The 25,411-nt window shown below is 45.8% G+C and overlaps 1 protein-coding gene across 1 annotated transcript; it reads left to right on the top strand.

The window, feature by feature from the left end:
• Positions 1-398: 398 nt before the first annotated feature.
• LOC142814177 (uncharacterized) lies at positions 399-24,426 on the top strand. The gene is made up of 5 exons (XM_075892204.1): positions 399-538; positions 876-1,011; positions 20,395-20,540; positions 22,145-22,268; positions 24,124-24,426. The coding sequence occupies exons 1-5, from the start codon at positions 505-507 to the stop codon at positions 24,368-24,370; spliced, it is 687 nt and encodes a 228-aa protein (XP_075748319.1). The 5' UTR covers positions 399-504; the 3' UTR covers positions 24,371-24,426.
• Positions 24,427-25,411: the final 985 nt, after the last annotated feature.

A 25,411-nucleotide genomic window follows, 5' to 3' on the forward strand; every position in this document is an offset into this window, starting at 1 on the left:
TACTTTAAAACACGTGTTTATTGCGGGTACACTTTTGAGGAGAAATGCAAACCAATGTTTTGGATGGGAGAATTTTCGACTATGAATGGGACAAATAAATGTTGCGAGAAATGGGGAAAAAAAGAAAAGAAACATTTGAACAGACCAATTGCGTAGAAGACGGGAACCTTTGGCGGTACATTTTTGTATACTTCAACTTGTAAAGCAACAAATGAGTGTGGGTACGAAAGGTTCAACAGCTCTACGCTATGGCCACTGTTCAACAACTCTACGCTATGGCCACCGCAGCCTGTGCGAGGACTGCCGTACAGGTGCATCGCTTATTCCGGTAATTGTATCACACTTTCTCTGGCATCGACTTCCGCGGGCTCGTGTTACTTCACCGGCAGCTCGTGCGAGCAGTTTCGCTTGGAAGCGCTCGCTGTCAGTCTGCAGCCTTCAGCTACACAGAAGACGCCTTGCTACGTGCCTGTAGAGGACGATCGGAGGGTGGCGAATAAGACGATGTCCATCTCATTCACCGTTCTTACTGCAGCAGGTGAGTAATTAGGAATAGTTTAATAATATGGCTCGATAAACTCTTATCGATAGCAGGGGCCAGCTGTCCACACAATGTGCTGGCACATTTGTTTTGTTTTAGCAGGGTATAACTTATTAAAGTCTGTTACATTCTTCAATCGTTAAACAAATAACTTTCTAAGCATATGTCTGTCTTCCCTTTGGGTGACACATCTATGTAGAGAGAGTTAGCTTTCTTCGAGTAGATTGCACGGTACTATCGTTCATTACATTTGAGTAACTACCATTCGCGTCAGAAAGAGCCCTCATAAACAAGACCTTTACGCTCTTTTTCTCTTGACTTTGTCCATCCCAAGTGCTGTCGGCCTTTCTTGCTGCCGACGCGTGCCAACCGGAGAACGTGGACCGATGCGTGAAGGGCGTGTACGACAGCTCCAAGGGTGACCCGGCCTTCCTTCCGCTGAGCGCAGAGCAGCTGTCGCACTTCTGCACGTTTGTATCCTCGGACGTTTTGTCTCGATGCCTTCAGTGATACTAGTTGCTGGGGTTTTACGTGCCATAAGCACGACACCATTAGGTACGTTGTTGTGGTGCATTGCGGATTGATTTTAAGCACCTGGCGTGCTCTAATGTTAACCAAAGTCTAAACGCGTGGGTGCTCATCTTCGATAAAATACTTTTCGGATTGAGTCCTTTCATACGTGGCAATAACATTGCCGTATTTCATATGTATGACGTATGAAGCTAACCTTAGGAGCACTCGACATACCTTCAATAAAACAATAAACCAATTGATCATATAAATAATAATAAAATTATTATTATAAAATAATTGATTAAATATTGATTTATCTGAAGAAATTTTCCGTGTAACGATATAAGTGTAGGTTGTCGCTAGCCAATTTGATGCCTTATAACGCTGCAGAAATAACTTCTCCCTGCCGCTTCAAATAAACTGCGGAGCTATCAGGCAGCCCTTGGGCCATCACTAGGAAAAAGTATGCGGAAAATCTTGCGAACTTCAATGCTTTGATGCAGACACTGCAGTCACACATTTTTTTTGAACGAAGTGCAGAATAAAATTATCAACTTCCTTTACCAGATGCCGACCAAATTCAAGATAACTAATGTTTTGTGTTGCTTAGTCTGTATATCCTAAGTGCTGTAGTTACTACCCTTTACAGAAAAAAAAACTGAGTTAGGGACATGATTCATTTACTCAGACTTAATTTGAGACTTAGGTTGTTGTTGTGTCCCCGATTACATACTAAATGATGAAGGGGCTGGTAAACGAGCTAACGTGAAAGTTTCAGACGACGAAAAATATTCAGGGAATGTGCCCAACAAATAAAGAGTAAAGCACCCTTTTGTGCGCTTTTAAGAATAACGAGGGTTGTCTGTAGTCCCAATCTCTGCGTTAGAAAGCCTTTATACTGTTCATGATAGGTTGTTTTTTGCGCTAATATAACTGAAGATGGTGATAAATGCGAGTTAATAATGTGACAAGAATGTAAAGTGCCTGCCCTCCCTTAGCAAAGCCGTCCAAAAGTGCTTTAGATTAAGCGATAATTAACAAAAATTAAGAAAAAAAAACTGACGAAAACATTGTAATTTTACATGGAAAACGTGAATGTTCGGCAACTACTACAGACCAATAAAGAAAACGACATCTCCAGGTGACGTTCTCTTTACGTAACTTCACCGTCTTTGAACTTACGCTTGTCGCAATTCTCGGCTTATCCGATCACACACAAACATCAATACTAAAACATAGGGGGTTAACCTGCCTGCAAACATGCCCGTCTCGTTAGTCTTATGATAAACCAATCGCCCCCAGTATGAAACACACAAAAGCTGTTCTGAGCGCCTAAACTCCAGACTACTCACGTCCACAAAGCACGCATGCAACTAAAATAATAAGCAAAAAAAAAGTTTCCGCATGGACCCTGGAAAACTTCTAAGCCATATTCTTGCTTCTTATTGCTCCCTCAAAACCAACTAGCGTCATCCTTCACCCACTCGTATAGGAAGTTTTCAGGCACACACTCCGATACGTGTCGTTTTGCAAACCGCGCAGCGCTTACCTTTAGAGAAAAAATATACATTGCTTTAAAAATAAAACATACAAGACGTTGGCCAAACCATACCCGGTAGCCGAGATACCGAAAGAAAACATTCCAAAACCAAAATAGTCAAAAGTTCAAAACAGAACAAACAAGTCTGGTAGTAACCATATTTCGAAAACTTACGACTGTCACTCATTTCGCTGCATAATTTGCTTTAATTCTAAAATCTTCTTCGAAATGATCTATCCCATTACTTCGAAACGTTAGTGACAAGATAATCATCTTGTAATCAACATTTGATGAAAACTTAAAGTACCAGAAAAACACACAGGCTTAGCGCTTTCAAGCTTTCTGAATAAACTATACTTAATGATCAGTGCGCCTGCAATGCTGTCATCAGACTTCAGTGCCATGTGGCTTTTGTTCTTAAACATTGCTCCACATTTAAAAAAACAACGTACTTGCTGAAGTTGAGCTCAACCTTGTCATACAAAGCTTCCTTTATGCACGCATGCGAAACAACCGGCCGGACCATGCCATGTTTCTTAATCGCACCCCACGATCCCTTGGTCCTGGCGACTTTCGAGTTGGCCCGTAGCTACAGAGGACATCACCTTTGCTCGCTCTCTGCTACCATTCTTTGTTCGGCCCTTAGGTCACGTTCCTTCTGTTCTGAGAAAGGAAAGCCAGAAGCATTGGGCAAGAACAATTATTGCCCCTTCCTTTCTACTATAGTTCCTGCGTAGCATCCCTCTACTGTGGCTTTTTGTCGCCCAGATGCGTCTTGTTTTTCGACAATGCGCCTCTCTAGCCGATTCTACCTGACCCCACACGTCAATAGACGTTCTTTAGATAGCGCGTGCTCTGACGTGGGGCCGCTCTCATGTCGGAACAGAAAGACCAAGTGTCTCTGCTGCGCCGTGGGCCTGGTGGACTGCCCATAACAGTTGTTCAAGTCCGGAGCTTGCAATAGCACCCTCCCATTTGGACGACGTGGTGACTTCCCCACAGCGGAATGCGGAGCATCGTCAGAGCAGTTCCAAGCTAGCTTATATTGTGGCAGTAGGAACATGGATTAGTTGGCTGTATTTCGGGATAAATTTTGTTCAATAGCGTGGCAAAAGGGTACGCCCTGACCTGAAGAAGCCCGAGTGTCAGAGCCTGAGATCTGCTTAGTTTTCTGTGCCGTAGAGAATATTGTCTCCGCACCATGTAAAAATGTTTTGTGAATTCATTATACGAGATGGAAGGTCACGGTTCTCCAAGACATCAGCGCCGCGCCCCCCGATAGCTACGCGGTTTAGTAGTCCTCACGTAGCTATGTGGCATGACTCGTTGAGATTGGGCGGGGCTCCCTCAATGCGTTCCATATGAGCTGGGAACCAAACAAGTGTGCGTGGCTTGATGTATTTGTCCCGAAGAATTTGCAAAGCTATTTCCGAAATAGTTCCCTTAGAAAATGTTCGGACCGCTGATCTCGAGTCGCTGTAAATTGTGGACCTCCTGTTATCCAGCAAGGTCAACGCAATCGCCACTTGCTCTGCTATTTCAGCCACCATGATCCAGACCGTTGTCGAGTTGGTGATAGCACCTTCGCGGTTGATTCTCACTGCCGCATGCACCTTCTCCTCGGAATATTGGGCCGCATCGACAAAAGAGCAGTACCCGGCATGTTCTTGAGCCCTTTGTAGTAGAGCCCTTACCCTGGCCCATCTTCTACCCTCGCTATGTTCGGGGTGGACATTTCGTGGGATGGGGACAACGGTGATTTGTTCTCGTTGTTGACGAGGAATGCTGCAGAAGTGAGACTTGATTTCTATCGGTGGAATCCCCAGCTCCCGCAGGATGTTTCTACCGAAACGCGTGGTGGACCGCCTAGCGAATTGTGCCCTCTCCTGTGCCTCTTCAATTTCTTCCAGTGGGTTGTGCATCAGTCTGCATCAGTGGGTTGTGCAACAGTCTCTCCGTGCTTGTGTACATGATAAGCCTCAAAAGCTCTCTTGATGGCCTTTCTGATTAACGTGTTGAGGTTGTCATGCTCCGATCTTTTTGGCTGCAGGGAGCAGTCTGTCGAAAGTCTTTGCTGCGTGAACTGCACCAGACTCTTTTGCGGCTGTTTCCGCAACTATCCTTCCCAGTTGCCCATTTCACGATAATACCCTCGAAGCTACCCGTCATCGGGGACCTATTGTTCTCAGACATCCTCACATTTGCATTTTTTCAGATGCCAGAGAGCTGCACAATTTCTGAAGCACCTCCACCTCACCGCTAAACTTTCAGGCTACTGGAAGAAATCTGATCTTAGCAACCAGTGCTGTCTAGGTTTCTCTCTGAACTCTTTCTATGGATAATGACGTTACGTTTATAGCTATTACTTCCTTGATTGCAATTCGCAAACGCCCAAGGCTAGGGTTCTTCTCTTGCTCACCCCTTGGTGAGCCTCAGTCCACTTGCAAAAGCCTATCTAAACTAAGTGTCCAGAGACACTCGGATGGACAATATGTTTTCTCTAGAGGAGCTTCAGGCAGCTTTGGCAGCATGCAAGCGCTCGTCATCGCCTGGACCCGACGGAGTCACTTACATGGCCCTTGCTAACCTAGGACAAACAGCTCGGCGTGCCCTTCTAGCAGCATACAATGACTCGTGGAGCAACGGTTTGGTTCCTCCTTCGTGGAAGTGCAGCCGCCTTGTGCCCCTCCTCGAACCAGGCAAATCGCCTCTGGACATGGCCTCCTATCACCTATCGCACTTGCCAGCTGTTTTGGAAAGGTGATGGAGAGAATCGTGCTGACTCACCTGGAGTGGTACCTGGAACATAGCAATATATACCCCGATGCTTTGACCGGCTTTCGACGTAGACGGTCTTCCATAGACAATGTTGTTGATCTTGTCACGTCTGTACAAAAGCAGAAAAGCCTAAAGAGATTATCAGCGGCACTTTTCTTGGATATTAAGGCTGCATACGACAATGTACTACATGAAACCATCCTGGATGCCTTGGACAGCATTGGAGTGGGAGGCAGCGTTTACCAATGGATCTACAGCTATTTGAAGGACAGAACCTTCTTCGTTCAGACAGAAGATGGCGCAACAAGGCCACATCATACTTATCGCGGCGTACCTCATGGTGGGGTCCTAAGCCCCATACTTTTCAACCTTGCGCTCATCGGCCTCGTTGACGTCCTGCCACACTCCGTACATCTGTCGATATACGCGGACGACATCTGCACCCGGGCATCAGGGGTAACGCGTCTTCACGTACGAGCCAGGCTTCAGACAGCGGCTACACTGACGTCAGACTATCTTCAAGGAAGAGGACTGGAACTGTCATCTGGGAAATGCTCACTGGTTGCGTTTACGCGCAAGACAATGACGCCATACAGCATCAGAATCAATGGACACACAATCAGCTATCAAAAGACTCACCGTTTCTTGGGAGTAATAATAGATCGTGATTTGTGTTGGAGCCCTCATATCGCTTACATGAAGAAGAAACTGACCATGATCACCCACGTCCTAAGGTTTCTTGCGAGAAAATCATGGGGTGCATCGGTACGAGCCATGCTTCAACTGCATGCTGCACTTTTTCTTGGCTTCATGCGCTACAGCCTACCTGTGCTTGGTAAGGCCCGCATAACAAACGTACGCGGCCTCCAGTCATTACAAGCTCAAGCACTGAGAATATGCCTCGGGCTTCCGAGATGCGCATCCTCAGCAGCAACTGTCGATATCGCTCATGAACACCCTATCACAACCTACATTCGTGTCAATGCTTTAAGAACGCACTTAAGACAAGCCATCCGGATGCAATCGCATCACCTCGCCTCCCTTCCAACTTCCAGGCCACAATCTGCGTTCTGTTCTATTATCGCCCCACAACGAACGGTGATTCCCACGAACTTCACGCACGCAGCAAGACCGTCGTTACCATTTTGGTGTCTACATCCACTGGAAGCCCTGACAACCACCAATGCAAAAGAAGAAAATTTTGTCAAACTTGGCCCTAAAACAAACAACATTACTGTTTCTGCATGAGAAACACAGTGGACGCATTCACATTTACACGGATGGGTCGGTCACTTCAACAAGTTCAACAGGCGCAGTGGTAATTCCGGAGAAATCCACCACGATAAAGTTCAGGACCTCGCATCTGACATCATCCACGGCGGCAGAACTCGCCGCCATTCGTGCCACTCTGGAGTTCCTAGTTGAAGAACCGCAACAGACATGGTCAATCTTCTCCGACTCCAAAGCAGCCCTCCAGGGCATTGCCTCGCCATATCGTGATGGACCAAACGAACAGCTAATTGCTGAAATACGACTGCTTCATCACCGGGCTATAGAGAAACAACATGACATAGCGTATAAATGGATACCAGGCCACTGCATTGATGGAAACGACGCACGGTCGTTTCCATCAATGCGCAGATCGGGCTGCTTCATCTGCACGGTCGTTTCCATTGATGGAAACGACCGTGCAGATGAAGCAGCCCGATCTGCTCATGATGATGCCCCTTGTGTAGCTATACCATTATCAAGAACAGACGCCGCTGCAAGGCTTCGATCACTTGCACGAGAACTGACACTCGCTCAGTGGAATTCACCGGCATTCACCAACGTCCGCCTTCATAATTTGGACCCATACCTACAGCTCCGTCTTCCATCAGGAATAACCAGAGCTGAGCAGACACTTTTGTGCCTTCTGTGGATTGGGGTGGCCTTTACGAATGCGGATTCGTTTCGAATCAGAATGGCCAGCAGCCCGACATGTGACAACTGTGGCTGCGCAGAGACTTTCTCCCATCTTCTCTGCGAGTGTCTTCGCTTTAGCGTGCCAAGAAAAGAACTGTCGAATGCTTTAGATAGACTAGACAATCATCAATTGTCGGAAGAAAGGATATTAGAGCACCGGCCGAGACCATCCTCTGCACGCAAGGCATTGAGAGCGTTGTTGCGCTTTCTGCGGGCAAGTGGTCTTAGAGACAGACCGTATAAGCAGCGTCGTGGATCGTCTGATGACCTTTCCTCTCCTTTTTTTGAACGTCCCCTTTCTCCCATCTTTTATCTCCCTTACCCTCTCCCCCAGTACAGGGTAGCCAGCCGGTCTGAAAACTGGCTAACCTCCCTGTCCTTCCTCTTTCAATCCTCCTCCTCTCTAAACTAAGCGAAACACCAGGCAGCATTAATTATTTCTCACTTCTCCTGCTGTTTTGTACTGTCAGATCTCATTATCCGCACTATGGCGGGTGTCCTTTAAAAGAGGGTGCTCCTCGACGGTACTGCTGAAGTTTTGAAGCATCACAATCTCATTGTGCTCAAGATTAACTTTTCTCTGCGGTTTCGGAAGACCAGTTTTGTGCTCAGCCACGAAGAATGTCTCCAGCTCTGCAATAACCCGTTTATAGCTTCTGATACAAGCGATCGGCCCCATAGCGAACACTTTCCTGATACGTCCTTGGCCCTGGACCAGCGATACCTCCCTCGAGTACGTTTTCTACATTATCCCATTCGTGTAGACACATGCATCGTTGTCTAACAGGTTCTCACAACTCGTGCCCTGTCACTCCTTTGTTTCAAGAAGTGATTTTGCTGGTATCTCCCTGTCCTAATGAGTGTCATTCACTTCTCTTTGAACTGCTAAGCGCTGTTGCTCAGTTTAAAGCTCTAACCTCTTCATTTCAATTTCATATTTCTCCTTTTTGTACACTCTCTTAGCTTCCTCCTCTTTCAGAGTCTTCTGAACAAGTTCCTGAACGATTTCAATCTTCTTTGCATTACTACCACTTCCATTTTTTTTCATTCGAACATGCTTTTTAAATTCTTCATCACACTTTAGTTCCAATTCCCTACACAAGGGCAACACTTATTCTTCACACAATTTTTCGGTCCATTGTCACTGCTTTAAACGCTGACTCCACTCCCTCATTGATGCTCAAACACATGCAATTCGCATTCCAACAAATTACCAAGGAAATCAAAATATTAACCAAGAAATTGAAAACCTGGCAAACCTTTATGCAGAAACGAAACGCTCACCCAAAATTGCAGTGTCATGTCACCAGGTCTATCTCATCCGCTGATCCCTAGTTGTTGAACTACCGATGTCAGCAGGTTGCCACCGCTGCCATCCAGTTGTTGAGGTTGAGGCCTTGCTGACTGCGCTGGTCTCCTCACGTCCAAAGCAGTCGGTCGCGACCCTCGCCTTCTCGAAGAGCTGCTGTTGGAGGGTACCCCACTGAAGAGCAAACGAAGAGTACGAGAGGTTTATTCACATTTTCACAGAAAGAGTATGCGGAACAAGAATGTATCTCTTCAGGCATTCGCCTGCCACTTTTTGTCCCTTCGCAGTACCTTGACGTTAAGCTGAAGGAAACAGAAAACGACGTTTTCACCCAATCATGTCGCTACTGTTGCGGGTAGTTTCTCCGGCGCCGCTCCCAACATAGACGCAAGCACAAAACCCAAAACATGTATTGTTCCGGCAACGCTGTCGCATCTGGTGAATCAGGCCTTGAGCAAGCGGAGTGTAGGGAGTCCGTCGTGTCGCTTTGAGGATCGGCCATCCATGTGGTCGCACGGTGGTAGCAGGCCTGGTAACTGCAATGACATGTGCTTGGTCATCTGGCGTTGATGTGAACATCAATGGTCTAACAGTCAGTGACGCACTGCATGGTAGTCCAACGTCCATCTTCTGCGGAAACTGGGCGTTGTGGCCTTTCGTCCTGGGGCGCATAGGCGCCACATGTCGCATTTCCGCGCCGGTACCAGAGAAAGTAGCGCTGCGTCAAGTAATTTCAACCACGCACCTCCCTCTACATGAAAAAAAAATCACAGAATGTCCACTGAGTGCATGTTGATGAGTGGGGTGAAGCATCAATCAGTTCGTCCGCACTCCCATCCGTCCGTTCGTTCTTGGTTCCATCTGTCCATGCGTCCGTCCGTCCATCCCTCCGTGCATCCCTCCATGCATTCGTCCGTGCCTCCATGCATCCGTCCACACGTGTGCTCATCAGTGTGTCCATCCGTCCGCCTGTGCAGCCATTCATCCGCGCGTCCAACTGTTCATCCATGCATCCATCCATCCGTCCGTCATTCATCAATGCATATATCTGTCTCTCCATCCGTGCGTCTGTCCAGCCGCCCGTCCCTCTGGTGTACACTTCAAGTACCGCCATCTCGCAGTTTTTATCACATATTCATTATATAGAAGTACCACCATCCAGCGCACATTCCAAGGAGTGAACGAGAGGTGGCACGGCCGGACTAGAGGAGCGGCACGCGCGCACTTCCTGACAACCATGCGCTTCGTGTCTAGATCCCACCTTTCGCCGCATTATAGTTCATGAAACTGCGGCCAACTCTCGCTAAACCTTGCTAAAACCAAGAAGGTTACTCCCAGCAAGTTTAAGGTAGCAACGCTTTCTGGTCAGAAAGTGCTCAAAGTGTGTCCTTCTGCTACTAGTTTTGTTTCGTAAGCATCAAGTTCAAGGCAAATTTTAATATTAGGGTAAGTCACCGATACTCGTCTTTGTAGGTTATTTCATCAGAAACAACTTTTTATTTATGATTAACGTGCGCGTGTTTTCTCCTCCTTTCAAATGAGTGCGCGCGTGCCCCTCTTTTTGTCTGGCCGTGGAGTTGGCTTCTTTCTATTACGACGCTCTACTACTACATACATCGCGGACGCACGACCTACGGCTTAAAGAGCTTCGCCCCTAAAAACAGTCCGTCCGCGCTCCCGTCCGTCCGTACACCCGTCTGTGCGTCCGTCCTTGCCTCCGTCCACCCGTGCGTCCATCCATGCGCCCATCCATGCGTCCCTCCCCCCATCCATTCGTCCACCCATGCGTCCGTCTGTGCATCCGTCCATCCGTCCGTCTGTCTGTCTGTCTGTCTGTCTGTCTGTCTGTCTGTCTGTCTGTCTGTCTGTCTGTCTGTCTGTCTGTCTGTCTGTCTGTCCGTCCGTCCATACATCCGTCCATCCGCCCGTCATCTAAGCACCACCATATCACATATTTTCATCTTATATTCATTGCGGCCTGCGCTTCGTGTCTAGAGCGCACCTTGCACCACCGCTATTTCAAGGCACTGTAGTACGAACCTCGCTGAACTTTGCCAAATCTAAGGATGTCACGCCCTGCGAGTTTAACGTGGCAACCTTTTCTGGTCCGACAGTGCTCAAAATGCATCCCTATGTTACCGTCTTTTTTAGTAAGCATCAAATTGAAGGCAAATTTTATAGGAGATACAGTCGCCAATACTTGTCTCTGTAAGTTATTTCATCAGAAACGACTGTCCTTTTATTTTTATTAACGTGCGTGGGTTTCCTCCTCAATTCTAAAGAGTGTGCGCATGCCGCTCCTCTAGTACGGCTGTGGAGGTGGCTACCTAGTACGATGACGACTACTACTACATACATCGCGGACGCACAACTCACGGCATAAGGAGCTTCACCCTTAAAACAGCCGGGCGTCTTCACGCTCCTCCTTATCGCCACAAAGTGAGGCTGCTGCCTTGCTTCTGTCCCAGCGCTCGCGGCATAGGGTGGCTTGCCGATCGCAACAGTGGTTACGAACCGGTCGCAGACATGTAGAGGAACTGCGGACAAACCATGCATGAACAAACCCCATGGCTTTAGGAGCATCACCACTAAAAATGAAAGCTGTAGGTCCGCCTTAGTTCAGGGAGGAGTCGTGATGCGATGCGTCATGTATAGTGGAGTTGATTGCACCACACGCTTGTCTGCGCGCTGTCCCACGGAAATGCGATAGAAAAATGGTCGAAAAACGTGGTATACTTGATACCTCCGATTTTCGTCGTAATTTTGCATAGCATGCACGTATCAACGAACAGCACGACACCGCATTATGGTTTCAAATAAAAAAATGTTTTGAACGAAGGATTAATCGAGAAGCATCATCGGGTGACGACGGCCGTTTTATGAAGTGTGTGATTTCATAAATTTGCTATCATGGTAACAGCGACGCAAGCTATATATCACAAAAATATTCTTGCGTAACGCAAATAGAAATAATTGAGAAAAAGCCCACTTAGTGTTTTTTTATGGGCACCTGAACTATTATGAAGAATTCTCGAAAATGCTGTGTTTTTGAAACTCACTTCCTCTTTCGGTAGGATTTCTGCTTCTGTGAATGCTCAGCTTGTTCACACTCAGAGCACTGATAGTCCTTTACGGGAATAACTATTATTAAACTCATATGTGACTAATAATTTTTATGTAAGGAATTTCGCTGCTCGAAACATCAAAAACAATAGCGTTTGTCAATTCAAAATCTATAATAAAAAGAACTACCTTCGAATTTTCTCAAGAATAGATAGATCGTTCTCAGAGGACTGCGCCATGATATCCTGAAAAACATAATGCATCATGCTCACAGGAACACACTTACAAACGTTCCAACTTTGTGGTGTTCATAGAGTGTTCACTACCGCTTAAATGGCATCTCTTGTACCAAGAATATACAATATTACGCTTTTTTCTTGCTCTGATTTTCCGAAATTCACATGTTCAAGGTAAGGTGACCTTGTTCCTATAAGCCATGGGCTGTAGTGAAGTGTGTATTTTATGTGTTTCGCGATCCTGTGCATTATCGACGGGACGATCAACTGCGGCGCGCGGCCGGACACACTATCTCTCCTATTTTATATTGGCTACTTCCACAAGTTAAACTCCAGTTTCATATCTGTCTGGTTGTCAACAATTTCTTGTCGCGCAGCGTCTTGCACCCGCCGTCTGAATCTCTTACGAAGCATTAGTACTACTGGTGCTAGGAGCGGAAGATTTTACTGGGTGACGCTTTGTCGAAACACTAGGGACTGACTACGATCCCTTCTGTTGTGATGCCTCGTTGTCTGGATTCGTGTTCCGCCCGAGCATCTGGGCCTTGTGACGGTGCCAGGGAAAACGGCCCCTGGGAGTGGTACCACGAATGGTTTAAGACAAAAATAAGACTGCCTCATGGACCACGACAGCGATGACCCATTTGGGTCTGCTGGAATAGTAGCAAGCCATCACTCTGTCACTGACTGCTGGGTCGCAATCATGCCCGGTCGTGGTGGTCTCGTGGCTAAGGTACTCGGCTGCTGAGCCGCTAGTCGTGGGATTGAACCCCGGTTGCGGTGGCTGCATTTTAGATGAAGGCGAAAATGCTGTAGGCCCATGCGCTCAGATTTGGGTGCACGTTAAAAACCCCAAGTGGTCAAAATTTCCGGTGCCCTGCACTAAGGTGTCTCTCAGATACATATGGTGGGTTTGGGGCATTGAACCTCACATATCGATCAATATCAAAGGTTGCGATCATAAAGTGGGGAAACTTGGGCAAGTTGGTAGGATATAACTGAATGTAGGAAGAGCTCAACCTACAAGTAGTTACTTCATTACTGCGGAAACGAAATAACAAGGACAGAAATGTCTTGAGTGACATCTTTCTCGCGCATAAAGATTGCCACATTCAAAAAGATCTTGACTTGTCTCTTGTTGTGAAGGTCTGTATGTTTGTTGGTGATTTTATTGCATTTGTTGATTGATTGGATACTGTTTTTGAAGTTGTTGTCCCTAGTCTTTTAGGTTTGTTTAAGAAGCACTTGTACCCTCTGGAACTTACTCATGAGCTACTGTCTGGTAATTCGATTAGGTTCTTAGACATAATACTCTGTCTTTGGAGCAATCATTTGTGCTGGCTGTTCTCACCGAGAAGTGGTAAACCCCTTTCACATTTCCACTCAGCTCATTCAAAATTGGTGAAAAGGGGTATCATTATTGTTTGTCTGGTAAACGCTCTTAAGAGGTCATGCCCACACTGGATGCAATGCAGTTTCAAAGCACAGGTCAAGCGCCTGTTAAGCGCTGGTTACTCGAACGCCCTGATTTCTGCTGTTGTCGAAAAACTTCTGAAGCAAATTAAAAATCAAGGAGAGAAAGCTCAGCTTCAAAACGCGTCAGTTCCTATGAACTGTGTTGCAATCTCTTATCTGCATAACGTGTCGCATCGGCTGAAAAAAAAATCGGTAAACGAGCTGGTGTCACTGTTGTAATTTCCGCTCCAAAAAGATTTCAAAGCTTTGTAAGCTGGTCAATAATCCAGCTGCAATTAGAGAAAGATGCACTGTGAAACGCAGAACGCGCATTGTAATTTGTGTTATTGGTCTCGTATATCTCATTTTGCTATTGTGCGGAATGGTATACATAGGTCAAACCGCAAGGTACCTCAACGAACGTTTAAGAGAGCACAATAATAATGTGCACATTGTGGCTAAAGGACACCTCGGAGTCCACAGCCAAGACTGTGGCTGCGTGCCCCTTTTTGAGCGTTGCGAGGTATTCGGCAAGCACAACTCGCAGACCACCCATGAGATAATTGACCCCTATCAAATAAATAAGTTTGACGGTAAATGTGTAAGTTACCCATCGGGTGCGTTGTTGCAAAAAGAGATTGCGTATCTCAATCTTTTTTAAACTACATGTGATTTTGTTTTCAGCTCATTCAACAAAAGACAAGAGTTTTGCTGACATTGTATCGCAGTGGTTGTTCATGCACCCTTCTACGCATGCCCAATTTTCTTTTTTCGCTTATATATGAGCCCCACTCCAACTTCAAATGTTGAAAGTCAGCGCTCTTTTCTGTCCCTGTTTTTTCGCTTCCGTAGTTAGGAAGTAAGTACTTCTAGGTTGCGCTGTTCCTACATTAAGTTGCGAACATGACGTGGGCGAGCCATAGTTTGCTTGAATTGATAGTACGCAAACCTTCCGCCCACATCTGGCTTGACCACATCCAGACAAATTCGCAGCCGTCGTCCTAGAAACAAGTTTGTTAGGAACTCATTAGTTGGCCCCACCGCGAAGGTCTAGTCGATAAAGTACTCGGCTGCTGATCCGCAGGTTGCCGGATCAAATCCCGGTTTCTGTGGCTGCATTTTGATGGAGGTGGAAATGCAGTAGGCCCGTGTGTTCAGACTTCAGTGCACGTCAAAGAACCCCCAGTGGGTATAAATCTCTGAAGCCATCCCCTACGGCGACTCTAATAATCATATGGTGGTTTTAGAACCTTAAACCCCCATATCAATCAACTCATTAGTTGTTGCGGGAGTGTGTCACAGGCGAGATCTTTGAAGTCTCAAATGCAACATGACCATTCCAGTAGATTTAAGAAGAGAGTGCTTGAGAGCGTGTAACAGACGCTCTGCCACCCCTTTGGAGCTGGGATGCTGTAAGTACATGACGACTGTCCATTCCCTTAACGACAAACTTCAATTCTTCTGGAGTGAATTGTAGGCTGTTGTCAGCGACAATCGCTTCTGGAAAACCGAACCATGCAAACTGTTCTCTCAATCTGTCAACTCTAGCATCCACCGTAGTTGATTTCATAAACCTCTCCAGACGACTTGGAATGCGGGTCAACGACTACAAGAAACATTACGTGCAAAAAGGCGCCGGTGAAATCTATACGTATGTGCTGCCACGACGCTGGTGGCTACGACCAAGGATGAAGGGGTGCTTTGCATGACTCACAACAACGTCCTTGACAACTTACGCAACTCTTTGCACAGTTCTAGAGGTTCACTTCGATGGACGGTCAGAAGACGTAGCTTCACGCCAGTTGCTTGTTGCGCACGATGCTTGGGTGCCCTTAGTAAAATTCGTCCAGCAGCAAATTACACAACTTTGCCGACACGGGCACCCACGTCCCGAAGATGATGCAGCCTTGGTAAACTGTAAGCTCGTGGCGTCTGTGAAAATAGCCTTCAATTTTTTTTCTAAGACACAGACGATGATACTTCGACACTAACAAAATCCATCACTTTACGAAAGAGCTGTAGTTCGTGCAATGTCTTGGCTTGAAACTGGTATTTATCGGAACTGCTATGAATAAAATATTTCCTTTGGTTCTTACGTTTAGTCTTCCACAACTGATAGTGGGAGGCACCCGCAAAAATTGAATGCCGCGTTCTCGCTTGATAGTCTGAAGATAGGCGGGTATTGATAAGCTGACAGTATGACAGCACGGTGCTGTACACGTGCTATATGGTTAGCATACCGGTTGTTGTACCAAAAACTGTCTGAAGTGTTTTATGGTCAGTCACAACGTAAATGAATGACCATCAATGTAGAAAACTTTGTAGCAATAAATACTATTGCAAAGACCTGTTTCTTAAGCTGCCTGTATATATTTTTGGCATTGCTTAAAGTTCGTGATGCGATAGAGATTGTATTTGTGCTACCGTAATTCAAAACATAAAAAAACAGTGCCTAAACCATATTACGATGCGTCGCATGATATATCTATAGCTGCAATAGTTTGCATGGGTATGTGCCAAAGTGGAGGGAGATGCTGGCAAGCTCTTAACTTCGGTGAAAGCTTCCTGGCAGTGCTTATCTCTGCACGACGGGGCGTTTTTACGTAGCAACATGAAAAATAGCTGTGCTATCATTGCAAAGTAAGGAAGGAACTTGCCGTATTAACTTATGGCTCCCATGAACGACTGCACTGGCGCCTTGAGGAGTACTTGAAACTCTTCTCTCGTTGCAGAGATGCCTTCAGCGCTGAATCTGTGAAACGAACACTTCTATTTCTTGACTCACACGCCTCTTTAAAGAGTCTTTGTGACAGCTTCTAAGTTTATGAAATGCTCTTTGCTATCTTTACCCGCAACCAGAATATCGTCGAGGTAGCATCAAACCATGCGCAAGCCCATCAGCATGGTGTAAATAATTCAGTAGAAAATTCCGGATGCAGAAGAAATTCTAAATGTGAGTCGATTAACAGCCAACAACCCTTTCTGCGTATTTAACGTGATATATTGTTTTGACTACTGGCATGACCACTTGCTGATAGGCCCAATTTAAATCTGTTCTGTTCTGTTCTAACTGTTTTGCTGTAGAAAGATTGAGGTTCATATTGCCTCGGCTACTCCATTTCAATAATTTCTGCAGCGAAAAATTAAATAACAGAATAATACTAAACGGTACTCAATAATGAACAAAAAGCATAATATCACACTGAAACCTGTTGAAATATCATGTCGATGTAGGCTTTGCTTGTAGCTCTTCACACAATCATAATGTGCTCACACGCACACCTTTCTTCAATCTTCGAGCAATGCTTACCTCCCGACAAAACTGTCAATAGGTTGACGGCCTTCGGAAATGCGTAGAGGTCGATATCAAGGCACGGGTTTATGGTGGTCGTGTAGTGGTCGCAAATGCTTATGCTACCTGGCAATTGTTATAGTTCAAGCGACATCAGAACGAGGACAAAGAGGCAAGAAGAAGGCGAATGCTAGCACTCATTTTCTTCTCCCTTCGTCGTCGTTCTGATCTCGCGCTATAATAATCGTCATGTCATACCAACTAACCCTAACCACCACGCTAACGCCACCATCTTGCTTGATTACGGGTACCGCTGGCGAAGCGTATTCTGACATCGTAACGCGCTATATTATCCCCAATGTTTTCGTTGTAAACAGCTAAGCGTCATTGTCTTTTTGCAACGCAAATAGAACATTTCTGACATCTTGGAACCTCGCCTTCATAAGTGGTTTAAGGAAAACTGCAGTGTGCTCTTCCATGATCGGGCCTAAGTCGCCTTCGAAACTTATAATGTCGGATTCTATGTCCCAAGACCACGATATAATCACGAAAAACGCCGTAGTGGAGAAATCTCGAAAGTTTGACCATCTGGTCTTCTTCGACGTGCCCCGACATCACACAGCATACGGGACTCAACCATTTGGCCTCCACCGAAATGCGCCCCGCCGCGGTGGTCTAGTGGCTAAGGTACTCGGCTGCTGACCCGCAGGGCGCGGGTTCAAATCCCGGCTGCGGCGGCTGCATTTCCGATGGAGGCGGAAATGTTGTAGGCCCGTGTGCTCAGATTTGGGTGCATGTTAAAGAACCCCAGGTGGTCTAAATTTCCGGAGCCCTCCACTACGGCGTCTCTCATAATCATATAGTGGTTTTGGGACGTTAAACCCGACATATCAATCAATCAATCCCCCGAAATGCGATCATCTTCGAAAAATAGTTGGTAGTTTGCCAGCAATACTAGCGCCCCTTTTTTCCACTAATATGAGTAGTGTATGGCCTTTATAGGTTGTTCAGGTTTCTTATTTTCACCCACTCCAGCCAGACAGCGTATAGCCACTGTCGGACCAGTAGAGGTGGTCGCTTGTGGTGCACAGCGTAAAGCGGAAGATGCGTCGAACGTTCATTCCGCTGCACGTTGACCAAGAACACCTCCTGGTACCGTATCAGTGTTCCTGTGCAGGTACGCAGTTGCACGGTAGTATACGCTTCGGTGCAGCCGAAGGGAAGATCTGACACAACTGTGACGTTGGCATGATGGGAACAGCCACCCCCGCGCCTAGCGCCATGTTCACCAAGATAGTCATCTGTATGGCGACTGGGTCGAGCTTAGCCGTCGAAACGCCACTTAGACTATAGGTGTCTAAGCTTTCCGCAACACAACAATAAGCATTTTCACAATCTGTGTCCCTGGCGTTTAGAAGAACTCTTACAACTATTTCCATTAGTTCTTTTGATGTGTCCCTTTTTGTCGTAGTTCAAACCAGTTGCGTCCACGTGGGGTGCGCTTCACTCCTATGTTTTGCTGAACCGCAGCAAAAACAGCTTCTTTCTGCTTGTCTTCCGAGACTCGGTTTGCACTTTGTGCACTTCGCTAACTGCAGGGTCCCTGCTCCGAGCTCGTCCATGAAAAGCACTCGCTGAATGCCTTCTTTTAGCAAGCCACATGCGAAGCGGTCCCGAAGGTACTCGCCAAGCGCTCTTCCTAACTCGCACGTTTGCGACAAGCTAGAACGCTCGGGGACGTAATCAAATAATGACTTCGTTCTGATACCTCCGGTGAAACTTGGCTCGCTCTCCTGTAACGAATGGCTTCGGGGACAGCAGGTTGTTAAAAACTTTCTTGACGACTTCAAAACTCTTCGTAGAAGGCAGTTCTGGAGCTGTTAATGATTTCAACAGCCCGTAAGTCTTGGGATTGATGATGATCAAAAGGATGTGCACCTTGTTGCTGTCGGCCCTCGACTGACAATCAGAAACGACGTAAGCCGCTCTTTTTACGAAGCCCAGTCATGGCATGAATCATGGAAAGGTTCCAGCTAGCCCAGTCTCCCGGTGAAGTACAGTGCTCAACTCGGCTGTCTATAACGACGGAGCGTCGTGTGCGAAACAGCACAGGTGACATATGCAGCCGCAAATACGCCCCATCTGGGCATTCGCGGTGCCAGTGATGTGACTGCCTCGCAATACTGACCCCTGTTTATCGCTGCGGATGCGACAACCGCTTTGTCCGTCGAAAGCGCACTGAGCGATTTGGAAAAAAAAACAAAAAAGCAAGAAAGAAGAAATATAACCATCGTCACTGTGATACGATATCACGAAGCAAGACCATTTGTTTTTGTTGTTGTCTTATTTTGATTTTGTAACGTTGACAGCGCTTCGATGGCCAAAGCAGCCATCGTGGCCACGGAGATAAAGAAGCGTGAAAACTGCAGGGCAGGCACCTCATTGACGCCGCGCATGCTCAGATGTGGCGTATTTGCGACAGCAGATGTCACTCGTGCTGTTCCGCGCGCGACGCTCAGTCGTTACAGACAGCCGAGTTGAGCACTGCACGGTCTCGCGGGCTATGCTTCCGTCATGGCTAAAGTCGCCGGCTTTGCGCACTGTGAAAAGACAGTATTCTTCACTCGGTTAAATTCAGAAGCACTTGTCTTCTAAATTAAAGAACGAGAGCGCAAAATCCCATCCTTGTCGAGGGGCCAAAAGAGCAGCATTAACTATTCGAGGGGTGAGCGACGTTTACTGCTACATGTTCGCTGTTGCATGACTCTGTGCGTCACAGGCTCAATACGGCGCATGCAGTTTATCTTTCGTGCGCCGGCGCATTATCAACTTGACGATCAATTCGACGCTCGGCCGGACATCACATGTGGTAAAGACAAAATACACCGGATACCTAGAACAGTTTTCAGCGCAGGACGATAAAAGGAATAACTTTCTAGAAGCCATAGCGCGCATTTGATGAAAAAAAAGCAACGAAAAAGGTTTCTTTGTTGCCCTTCGGAATCAAGGTATCAACATAACGGCACACGTGGTGTTAAGATACAGTCTTGTCAGTATGTACCAAAACACCAGTTTTCCGAAGCAGTATTTATTTTTTTTTTCACTTAAAAAAGCACGTTTAATATGTTAGAAAGTGTGAACATTTCGTGTTCATTCCAGAGCATAGCCCCGGGCACTCGTAGCCATAACCATTGTAATTAGAAACTTTATTGAACTGAGCACAAACTGAAATTACTAATTCGTCGTTCTTAGAATAAAGATAAGTACAGTGCTTGGCGATAGAAAGGTGACACGAGGAGCATGTGGCTGCTGGTAGTGAAGTTGACAACGAGGTTATAGCGTTCGCGAAACATTCCAATTGCAACAGGGGTACACTGTTTAGTTAGTCGTTTTTGGCAGCGTTGGCAGAGCCCTACCAGCAGTGGCTTCAAAATATTGTGCTAACTTGCCACGCTGAGCTGCTGAGAGCAGGCGGGCGTACATTATGAAAGATTTCAGTGCTCCGCCGGATTACTTGAGAAGAAAAAAACTGACGTAGTGTTTACCGGAAGCTGTCAGCATGCATTACAAATGCTCTTGTCCCCACCATCACATTCAGTAGCCTTGAGATACGGAAATCACATTTCAATCGCCGAGCACTGTACTTTCACTACTAGAGTGATGCCTAAGTATTCTGACGCAGTTCGTTTGGTAAATTTTCAGGAGAGTAGTCGAAGCTAGAGGCTGCATACTGCGAGAATCGGAGGGTTGTCCCGACAGAGCACGGTCCTTCCTCGAAGCCACAATGGAAGGTCTTAAGGTGGCCTACGAAGACCTCTGCAAGACCCACCACCTGCAAAAGAATGCTGGTATGCCATTCTTGCCTCGCCTGATGATTAAGCTAGATGAGCAAATCAAGACCACCTTCCTTGGCGCAGCTTTTGTGTTCTGCATTGCTTGTGTAACCGCAGCTTTTCTCGTGCTATGGATGAAGAAAGCTGAATGGCTGGCATAGCTCACGTAATAAACTCTGCGTTGTGTCAAAACCGAAATTTGAGCGTTCGCACATTTCTTTTTAAAAGTGGAGCTGTTTGTGGTCGACGTTAATCTCTGCGTAGCGTAATGCAGCGCCTAGAGGGTATGCGCCACAGAAATCATGCAAACCCCACCATTGACATCTGATCCACCCAATCCACTAAAAATGAAACTGTATACAACTCGTCCAGTGAGCATGTACCGCAAAAAATGCGCAAAGTCGACTACTCACCTCCGTTTCACCAAGTGGTATGCACTTGAAATTCAAAGCGCGCTGACTGAGTATGTTGGCAAAACTGTTCTGTAGCTAAATCAGGCAATGAAATAGCAATACTATACCACCAGGTGTGCTGCTTGACCAGTCTTCAGGGCATTAAGCCAGTGAAGCCACGTAAAATGTTTTTGTTTCCAGTACAATTGTTTAGAGGGGACAAATAGCATGGGCACCTTCTTGAAGCAGCCCCACGTTGGGCCAGTCAAGGTATCTTTCAGAAACTGCACGGCTTGTGTTGAACAAATACACTAGAATTAAGCACACAAAACATTGCTAGTGGTTTCTAGCAGCATAAAAGCATTGTTTTAAGAATGATCTAGACAGTGCGTAAAATATTATACAGAGAAAAAAAAACAAAAAGAAACTGATAATTTACTTTTTATTTAGGCGACGGGTTGCTTCAAAAGCCGATTCCTACGTTGCAACGTTGGTTTGTGCCCCTTTTTCAGTCCTCGTGTTTTTGTACGCAGTAAAAAAAGTGTGCCAAAGGGGGAAATATGTCAGTGGCCCTACCGGTTGCACACGCAGCTACACTAGCAGAGAAAGCTATTACGCTGATAGTGCAACCAGTGAAACTAACCAAACAGGTGGAACTGCTCTTTGGGCTGGTTTCTCCGTTAGCCAGAAAAAATAATGCGCAAAAGAAGCAAGTACGATGCCGCAGCATGGAGCCACGAGTCAGATAATCGCCGATAATTTACACACCTTGTCTCGATGCAACGACAAGTAAAAAAAAATAGGCTAATGCTGTAGCGTTTATCATCTGGGAGCTTGTTTGAAATCTTACGATGAATAAGACGAGTACAAGGAGTAACAGTGGGATTTTTGTATTGTTTACGTAGGAAGCTTTGCTCCTCATTGATACCCCTTGCTTTTTTGTGATTACTCCACAAGATGAAACATATTTCAAAATGTTCTTTAACCTTCAATCCACCCACGACTGCCAGCCGCTTTCTCGACATGATAGCATGAAAAAAAGGAAAACACTGTGCAGTGATCGACTGAATTTATGTTTTAAAGCAGAAGCGTTATCTCAAAATGGTCTTCACGCACATATGCAGTGTGCTCCATGTAGGCCCACTATTCTTTTAAAAATACAGTACAGTTAACACTTTTTTTCGAGACATCCCACTACTACCATAATTAACGTTTCTGTGATTCCAGTGTATCTACGGACGGCGCAGTGCATTCGTCAGAATCCTGCCACACATTGTATGTACTTGTACATCAACCAGCTAGACTCAATTGTGGGCTCCAACGCTACAGCCAAAATGCAAATGGCTTGCTGGTAGGTCAACACATTTCTGTTTTTTTTTCCATGCAACTATTTTCTTAGCGTCTATGTTTACTAGGTACTAAAAACTGTAACAAAGCCACGATGATTGTTAGAACAAATGGTTTGCACTGCTAAACTCACTAACTTAAAAAACACCATAAGTGTTGGGGGGGGGTTGTAAATTGTTTATAAGATTACTGAGTAGTAACAAAACCGTAATCTTGGACAGATATAAAAAAAAACGTGAATTCGGCCACTGGAAATCGCTCTAAGATGACGAAACTCGCAATTTTGTGTCATTGCTGAAACGCAGACGCCGATGGCTGGTTGAAAAAAAATGTGTGCAGAGTTTAATATAATGTAACCATATTAGGTAGCAACCAATTATGCTGACATTACGAAGGTGGAGCCGTTCAAATAAATAGTGTGTAAAGCATAAGCTGGGAGCTACAGTATATTTGAGTGCGCAGCCCTGGCCATCGTCATAAATTGCCGCGTCGTCCTCATCGTAACTTTTTTTATGAGCAAGATCTTTTCCAGCATGTACGGAAATGTTCTCGCTTCTCACCCATTACTTTATCCACAGTATTATTAAAAGATAAATTCTCTTGCTCATGTGTCATGCGAATTATTGTATTTTCAGCGAGGAAACACTTGTTGAAAACTGGGACCTTTCCATGCATAATTAGTCATGCCATTACACGAGTTGACATCATAGCGTTAAACAGCTTGTTTCACGAAAATTCCGGCATCGGCGCCGGCGTGGGCGTCATTTGTATTGAGCAAAAAATCATCATCTTGTGCACTAACAAAAAGATTGAAAACGATGTTTATGGAATAAATATTACTAATCTCCGGGCACTCGTGATTACTGAAACCAGGAGTGCTGCAGGCCTACGCCTTCCTGCGAGAGTCTTACACCAGAGCCACGAGATTTGTTGAAACTGCTATATAAATGTCGTGTAGCGGAAGGAGTCTCCTTGAAGCTTAGCACAAGTGTAGAATCGCGCAAGGCGTCAGAAATGTGGATTGAATTACGAGTCGATTCTTCAAAGGCCCACCCGTAACAAAGGACTCAGACATAATTAACCATCATCAGCAGCAGAAAAAGTGAACAGCTGCGTAAGTTCCCGTGTCACCCGTCGAACGTGTAGTGGGCTATTGGATGATCAACAAAAGAAATAATAATGGCGTAGAGGGCACTTAACCACTGTTTTTGCACAATCCAAAGATTTTTTTTTCTCTCCTCTTGGCACGGTACGGTTGAGGCATGCACCGAGAACCGAAGCACGTTAGTAGTACCAGACCAGATCACGCTATCGCAATCGGCCCTTGAAGGCGAAGCTCAGGCGTCCTCCAATCTTTTGTGGACCACAAAATCATAGTGAATCTCTTATCGGATATTGATGGTTCACTAGATGAAACTACAGTGCGAATATTCTCTACTCTGATTTCGTACCACCAGTCACCAGCTCGCGCAGTGGAAATCATGAAGACTGAGCGCCCATAATCGTAAACTGCAGAGCGCAAATTAGGTGCGGGGCAAAGAACCTAAACAGCACAATACCAGTGCTGTTTACCCTTTGCTATCATGTACATGCACTGGACAGGCGAACAGGACAAGTGAGCAGGAAAGCCCAGGATGAACGCTTGCCTTGTGTCATGTGTGTATTATATCTCGTGCCTAAGTGGCGCTTTGCAGTTTACCATTATGAGGCTTATACACCAGCAACGAGTTCTCTTAATGCTCATGTTCAAAAGATGGCTGGACAGGCAGCCACCACTTTTTCTCAAAATTATACTGTGCATTGGGCGGTTATTCGGCTGTTAAAAAATCTCACCTTCTCTTGTCTGTCCATTTCTTTAGCAACATGCAGTTTTACTCGCTGTGCGCCCGTGCATCCATTACGAAGACATGCGGTGAAGCCGCGGCAGACCAGGTAATGGACCTAATAAACGGCATGGCGCAGGCGCCAATCCTGGCCAGCTGCGGAAACAACATACCCGGCTCAGATAAATGCCGCAACGTCCCCTACATCGCAGCTGACAAAGTGATGGTGCCTAAGGGTACAGTGCTGTCACGTCAGCTCAAGATCATCCTCGAGGAGTCGTGATCAAGTATGACGAGGAATAAACTGCACTAATACCTTCGGTGCATCGAAGATGAAAACGGTCGGTTATTTATTTTCAACCAATACTGCTACACGACCATTATCTGCAAAATCCTACCACATAATCAAACACTCGTACTGCGATTGAAATGTACGTGTCACATCCACTGCGATAGTATGTTAACATTTACGAGTTATAATACTGCATGCGCTGCTATTTTTTCAATAATATTTATTAGGATATCCATAAGAAGTGCAGAGGACCTGTGATAGTTTTTAAGGGGAATATAACAGTGAATGTCGCTAGAGAAAAAGTTTTCAGAAAGATTCTTGCCATTGTGAAGAAAACAACATCAAACATGAATGATGCCCCCGTCTAAGGAATCGGTATAACACGAAAGCGAAACACGACTTTATGAAAGTAATAGAATGTTTATAATGCATTTATGCAGGAGAGCTAGTACGATGCCTATTGAGTGAATAAAAAAACGAAAACACTGACCTGAAGACAACAAAAAATGTAATAAGGCGTATCGACACCTTTACTCTTTAACAATACAAACAAGAAAAAGCACACTCAACCGCACGGATGGTAATCTGCCTCCGCTTACGCAAGAAGTTCAGGCCACGTGCTGTACACTATTTAAACACTTAAATTCCACCTTTTGCTGTCAGAGCGGAGAACGTTCCCGTTTTGGGTGCCGAAGCATCTTATTGCGTTTTAAACGAGAAGCTTTTCTTTGCGAACTTCAATGACCTCGAGCGTATCTATCTATCTATTTAGCTTCTTACGTTCGGGTGCTCTCGTGGTCACCCCCTTAACTCGGCGTGAACCAAAGATAGCATGGGAGGGTAAGATGGTTGGACGAATATGACGCGCTGGTCAAAACATAAACAATGTCACAATCCCGTCGCGAGCGTCGTCAATCACTTCCCAACAGATAGTAACACATGCCCAAGGGCGGGTATGTGCCGCTGGTATGCGGGTATGTGCCACAAGTGATTGGAACTTAGAGAGAGAGAGAGATAAAGATGCAAGGAAAG

This window comes from Rhipicephalus microplus, chromosome 4 (assembly GCF_043290135.1).
Source record: "Rhipicephalus microplus isolate Deutch F79 chromosome 4, USDA_Rmic, whole genome shotgun sequence".
NCBI classification, from domain to species: Eukaryota; Metazoa; Arthropoda; class Arachnida; order Ixodida; family Ixodidae; genus Rhipicephalus; species Rhipicephalus microplus.